This window comes from Rhagoletis pomonella, unplaced genomic scaffold (assembly GCF_013731165.1).
Source record: "Rhagoletis pomonella isolate Grant_MI unplaced genomic scaffold, Rhpom_1.0 Rhpom_scaffold_00002, whole genome shotgun sequence".
Classification (NCBI taxonomy): Eukaryota; Metazoa; Arthropoda; class Insecta; order Diptera; family Tephritidae; genus Rhagoletis; species Rhagoletis pomonella.
In genome coordinates, this window is record NW_023458556.1 from 103,970,272 (window position 1) to 103,977,484 (window position 7,213).

Here is a 7,213-nt window from a genome sequence, read left to right on the forward strand (position 1 = left end):
CACACTGTTTTCCCTGAAACAGTATCCTTACAGTAACATCACAAATTCGTAGGATAATTTTCTCGAGATTTTTACCCCGTAAAATTTGTTTAAAAAATTCGTTAAATTTTAGTATAATAAAGTGCAATTTTAAGTCGGTAAGCCTTCCACTAATTTTTGGCAATTTTTTTTTTTTACAGTGTTACGCATTTTTTTCATACAGAGTATGAATGTTCATAATTTTTTTTTTGAAAGAGAAGCAGATGAGCAGCGCTTTCCACACGCACTTTATTATACTCAATTTTAATGAGTTACAAAACTACAAACCATATTTTTTTCCAAAGATTCTAATTAAAAATTTTGAAATTTTGGTGAAACCTTGCAGAATATACTTTTTTAGTTTTTGCACAAAGTATCTAGTATTATATGGTTTTTGTTAGGAAAAGAGCTTTACTTTAATAAAAGAAATAATAAACATTAAATAAACTAAAGAAAATTAGCCAAAACTTACTAAAATGTCGAGTCCTAACTTCTATGCCATGCATGTATTCCTTGATTCGAATCACAGGCATTCAGATTAGAAAATAATAGCTGTTTACACAGGGTGTCCACGTTACTTCTGGGACACCCAATTCCAGTGTTGTAAAACATAAAATTATGAAAATGAAGAGATAAATATAAAAAAGGCAAAATATGCAGAAAAGGCAGAAAAAGGCAATATAGTCAAAAAAGGCAAAATTAAAATTTCTATTTTTAATCAAAGAAGACATCAAAAGTGTGATTCTTTAATTTGTTCACAGATGATGCTTTAATTTGTTTACAGATACGACAAAATAGGCAAATGACTTAAAATCCTAACCCTGATGATTATTAATTCAAGCATGTTTTTTTGGATTATCGTTTAATGATTAAATACCAATATTAGCACCTTTTCAATGATTAATCAACAATTGTTAATCAATTCATTAATTTTAATTACATGATTAGTTTGTTTTTTTGATCATTTTCAATTATTTTAGACTTTGTTTAATTACACGATTAATTGATTTCAATTATCAATCAACAAGCCAAAATATAGACAAAAATTAAGAATATTTAATAACTGCATGAATTCTTTATATATTTTATTCTTATCCAAATCACAAATTTAAAGCGTTAATTATTACTTTTATAAAATTTTAAAAACAAAGGACTAAAATGTGCAAAGCTAATGAATTTAATTTAATTTAATGAAAGCTTCTATTTTTATTTAAGTTCACTCGAAAATTAGCAAATGTGTTTATTTTATTTTTAACTAAAATGTGTTTTTGCATATTTAATAATATTGAAAAATATAAAAAATATAGTATTTATTGTACCTGAAAGCTTTTACTTTTAATAACACTTAATGAAAAATGCATTTAAATTTATGTTCGAAAGTTAGAAATATTTATGTATTTATTTTTCCTTTTATTTAATACTCAAAAAATTTAACACTAATTATTGGAAAATCTATGGCTGCTAAATAAAAATGTGTAATATATTAAAGTGTACTTAATTAAATTTTTTTATTGTACATTCATGAATTCATCTTATTTTTTGACTCCCAAAGTAGTGGTTTCGGTAGTTCTGTCTATTTTGAACTAGTATTAGACTGGTATATTTCTGACCGAAATCTGACTATTGCCATCTCGAAGGACGTCCCCATGTTAAAAATACCAGTTAATTGCATGGAAAACAGATAGTTGGCTGACCAGTTGGACATGCGGTTCATACTAGGTTGTGAGGTGTCATTTAGCCCAACTTAAAAGATAGGGTAGCTTTTATCCGGATTAGACAAAGGGACGTGGCACCTCCCATACAAACGGAATGTTTCATACTGCATACCTCTGGAAGTATTTGTGGTAGAGTACTGGAACTTGGTAGGGATATATATGTAATCAATACTATACTCATGGAAAAAATGTGAGTTCTTGGAAAAGGGTCCGTGGCACCTGCCATACAGACTGCATTTTTTATACTACCACCTGTTAAAAATTAACTTCAATTCAAAGCATTTTATGTTAAAGGAATTATTACAAAATGGATGTCAAACGAGTCGTTATATCGCAGATAATGGTGACTCTTAGGAAAAAAGTGTCATAGCGGGTTTTAGAGATAATTGCATGAGCTACGCTTTTCTCTAACCTACTTTTATGATAAACCTTACGGTTTAGCTGAAAAAATGTAAAAATCAATTTATGTGACCTTTGACCTTGAATAATTTTTTTTACAGATCTGAGATCGATAAGGACTTTTCACATTTCATTTATAATGACGTTCGAAACATTCGTACCAATTTTCAGCATTATGCGAGTTTCTGCCACCTTGAAAATTTAACTTAATAGAGAACAATTTTGAAAATATGGTTTAAATAGAGTAGCATAGAGTGCAGTAGCAAGTACAGGTTAGGTTGGGTTAAGTTAACGCCACAAGCCGATTACGAAATTTCGAATGCCGCTAAGTTCGATGCCTTAGACCTCAGAATGCGAGCCAATCTGATTCCATCTTAGCCTCGCGAAGGTTAAACAGTCTAAAAGAAAGTGTGAAGATGATTCCACTTCATCTTCCTCTTGACAGCTGATACAAAAGGATCAGTCGAATTTCGCACAATAGCCTGTCAGAACCCCCACCCCAAGTCCTTGAGTGGTAACGTTTGCTGCAGCAAAAGGACCCGGTTTCCCTTAGTCTAATAGCAGTTCGTGCTGCGACAATTCTGTCTGCAATATCCGCAGAAAATCCCTAAGGGAAACATGAGAGCCTTTTCCGGCCTTCGAGATGAACGCAACACTGACTACCCTCCAAGCCTTGGGGATGTACCCGGTCCTCGGGCAGTTCGCGTAAATAGGATCCAACCAATTGCAGAGCCCTTTTCAGCGTGCAGGTATGATGCCATTGGTCCCCGGCGACTTTAATGGTGTGAACGAATTTATCGCCCAGGCCATGTGACGATCGTCCAGAAGCTGGGGGGAGATTCTGTAACCAGTAGGTGACAATTTTCGAATCGTTATCGCACTTTTTGAGACAAAAAAATTTATATCATGCATCAAAAAGTGCGATAGCGATCGGAAAATTGTCGATAACTGATTACAGAATCTCCCTCCTGAAGTACAAAATATCGCAAAGAAGTACATTTGACTGTACTTCGAAGTACGAAGAACAAGACCGAAAAAAGAAGTACTGTACTTCTGAAAGAAGTACGGTTGGCCACATTAGTTGTAATGTACTTCAATTGGGTTGACAAGTGATCATTTATGAGAATAAAATTGTGCTCCTATGTCGAAAAAAAATTTTTTTTAATCATGGAAAAAATGTGTGTTCTTGGAAAAGGGTCCGTGGCACCTGCCGTACAGACTGAATTTTTTATACTACCACCTGTTAAAAAATTAATTTCAATTCAAAGTATTTTATGTCAAATCGAATTATTATAAAATGGATGTCGAACGAGTCCTTATATCGCAGAAATGGTGACTCTTAGGAAAAAAGTGTCATTACAAAATGGATGTCGATCGAGTCGTTATATCGCATAAATGGTGACTCTTAGGAAAAAAAGTGTCGTAACGGGTTTTAGAGATAACTACATGAGCTATACGTTTGTCTAATCTATTTTTATGATAAACCTTACAGTTTAGCTGAAAAATTGTAAAAATCAATTTATGTGATCTAATTAATAATATGAATGTGAATAATTTTTTTTACATATCTGAGATCGTTAGGACTTTTCATATTTCATTTATAATGGCGTTCGTAACATTCGTACCAATTTTCAGCATTATGCGAGTTACTGCAACCTTGAAAAATTAACTTGACCGGGCTAATAGAAAACAATTTTAAAAATCTTATTACATTAAACGAGCAATTCTTGTACATATATATATCCCTAGAGTTCTCGGAAACCGCTCTAACGATTTTGATGAAATTTTGTACACTGATAATGTTTTGGATTTTAAGGTTATCTGAACAGGCATTAGGCCCTATTGCGAATTTCACGTGAACAAATATTCCCAAAAATTATAAAGCAAAACAAAAACAATTTTTCCCAATGTGTTTTTGTTTTTCCATGTTAAGTTATGGCAACAATTTATTCATATCAAATTGGCGATAGGGCTGATTATCTGCGAGAAGACTATTCGAAATTAGTTACACATTAATTAAAACATCATATTATCGGTATCAGATGGGAGATATTTTAAAGTTTCTTAATTCAAAAATGTTTTTAATAGCGTTGCCACCTATTTTAAATCGCATATTTATTTAATTTTTTGTTTAGAAAAAATAAGTAAAATATTACTATTCATGGGTACCAAGAGAAGGTTCCTCAACAATGCTTTCCCTATATACAAAATATTATCTCTTAGGATAATAGTGTAAGGTTGCCACTTATTTTCGATTCTACACAATTTATCTAAAACATCGCAATATGGATATCCAATGAAAGGTATTGTTGAGAGCTTTGGTCAGAAAATATTTTCCATCAGGGTTGCCACGTTTCTATGTAATACAAATTTTTATTTTGTTAATTTCAATCAACATTTTTTTATGTATACACAGTACATATACGCTCAAGATATGTACCATTCATTCCAGTGTATTTCGGAATAGGGTTGCCACATAAATTTGAGAGTAAGGAATTTACTTAATAGATATCGAAATCCTATTTTTTTTGTTTATTTCCAAAAATTTTTTTCTAAGCTATCCAAATCTTTAAAACTTTAAAAAGTATATGGGTCATGCCATACAATATTTACACCTCAATATTTTTTTTGGGGTGAAATATATTTTTTTACATTCTTTGTCGAAAAAAGAAGACACCTATTTTTATATTTCGTCATGATATTCGAAAATCACGAAAAAACTCCCGAAATTTTGAACTCACGGAGAAGTATCTTTTTTTAATTGTTTGCAGTTAATAAACTATTCATGAGAGTGTGAGATAGATTAAAATAATGAAATTTTTGCTTTAAAAAGTCGAATTTTTTATTTTATTTTTTTTATTAACTTCATCATGTTTGATTTTTATTTTTTTCAACCTGAATAGTTGTCAAACTATTTAATATGGCCAAAAAATAAAAATTAATAATTAAATTAAATAATAATTTTTTTTACTAAAATTGCAATAATCTATTAAAGTATTAGTCCTACATAATTTGGTATATGGACCTTCTGTAGAGAATCGAAGTTAGCTAAGGTATTTTTTTTTTTAGTACTTGAACTTTGATGGAATTGGGCGAGTCTAAGATATTGACCAAAAATTTTCACATTGCACACAGATATTTTTTAGAGCATAATGAACGATATTTTTGCTATTAGCAATCAAAATTCTAAAAAAGCGGATTTTCGGCCAACGCTATTAAACATCATTATCGACGATTTCGACATCAAGCATATAACATGTGATCGATAAAGCAGTCGTTGTATTTAACCGGAGCTTCTACCTCCGATCAGAGATTGAACAACCGGCCCTAAATGTTAAACCCAGCCCTGGCAACAGAAAATTATAGAATAGTTGTCTAGTAGGTACATACGTATAAATTACATTTTATTGTGCTAGAACCTGAGAAAGTCATCATTAATGAAGTTAGCTTGAAAAGATGTATGAATATCTTACCTTGCGGTAAAACCTTGCGCCGGTCACTTTATGAAACCCTTTTTTATAAACGGCTTGATAATCATCTGGATGTGAAAATTTGAATAGGATTCCTGTAGCAGTTTTCGTCAGACTGAAACATCCTTTAAAGTTCATTTTCTCACATATGAGAGCGGCACGCTCCATGGACAATTCATGTAAAGGTGTCAGTAGAAATGCTCCTTCAAATATTGCAAAAAAATATAAAATAATAAAGTCAACCACAAAAGTCTAGGTACAGAGAATTTTTCGCAATGTATGCAAAGTTTTTATAAATTTGTTCACTGATTTTTTATAAATTATAGTTCATAATAATAATAATAGATTGGCGTTTACACAATATGTATGTTAGTGGTAGTGGCCCGATTTGTAGCGGGCGCCTTAATGTTGCCCCACAAAGGGGAGGGACCTACAGTTTTACGCTGACTCCGAACAGCGATTGTATTTTTATGAGTTGTTTTTTTTTATGGCTGAATACCCTCGGAGATTTCCCATTTCTGCCGAAGGGCAACCGCTATTAGGTCACTTTTTTGTTTTTTTTTGTTACTTTGTTTTTTACTTTTTGATTTTGGTCGTAAACTGGGATCGAACCCAGACCCTGCGGAATGGTATGCATTTCAAGCAGAGACCCTTCGGCATTTGCTTATCCCTACATTATCCTAAAAGCAAATAAAAATGTGGCCGGACTGTTTTAGTCTTTATCAGGGTTGTTGCGAATATTCGCATTCGCATTCGCAACCACGGAGCTTCGGCATTCATTTTAACATTCGCTTTCGAATTCGAATGCGAATATTTCGCAAGTGCACTAATAAAACGTATATCTGGCAAACAAAATGACAAACTGTGGCCAATAGTTTTTGCCTATGAAGATGCTACGTTAAAACTGTCCCCCACGTCCCCCTTCTTTTGTAATTTAAAGTCTAAGATTTGCGCGTTAAAAGATAACCTTTAATTAGGTAAGAATTAGAGATGAGCACGGGACTAAATATTTAATCCCGATCCCGCCCATCCGGAAATTCGATTTTTAAGTCCCGAACCCGCCCATCCCGACGTCTTTCAGAATTGTACCGCGGGTCCCGTGGGTCCCGATATCTATCTCTAAAGCAGGCTGCAAACGGACAACAAATTGAAACCAGAGGCATAACTATTATAAGAGAAAAGAATACAAGTCAATCAATAATCATTATATTAAGATAAATATTTTTCGAGTAGTTTATAATTATTATTCAAGGACTTTTCAGGATTAGTTGTGGACCAGTTCGGGGCTAGGTGGGGATCAGTTCGGGAGTAGGTGGGGAGTAGTTTGGGAACAGTTGGAGCTTGGTTTGGCACCCGTTCGGGTCTATGTACAAAACTTTTACGCACTCATAATTATTATCAAAAGGCTTTTATAATATAAGTCTCAAAATAAAAGTCTTTGAAGACTTAAAAATAATTATCTCGCTGATAATTATTATAAAAAGACTTCTATTATATAAGTCTTAAAATAATAGTTATGAATGACTTAAAAAAGTTTTCTCACACATAATTATTATCAAAAGACTTTTATAATTCTTACGAAAATTTTGATGACTTTTTTAAAACTCCACC

At 32.4% G+C, this 7,213-nt stretch overlaps 1 protein-coding gene across 1 annotated transcript in view; it reads right to left on the minus strand.

The window, feature by feature from the left end:
• LOC118734285 overlaps window positions 1-5,805 on the minus strand; it is a gene marked incomplete at its 5' end in the record, with an annotated part of 137,635 nt that extends 131,830 nt beyond the window's left edge. The window contains 1 exon segment of the mRNA XM_036463998.1: window positions 5,606-5,805. Coding sequence (XP_036319891.1) covers window positions 5,606-5,805 — 200 coding nt within the window.
• Window positions 5,806-7,213: the final 1,408 nt, after the last annotated feature.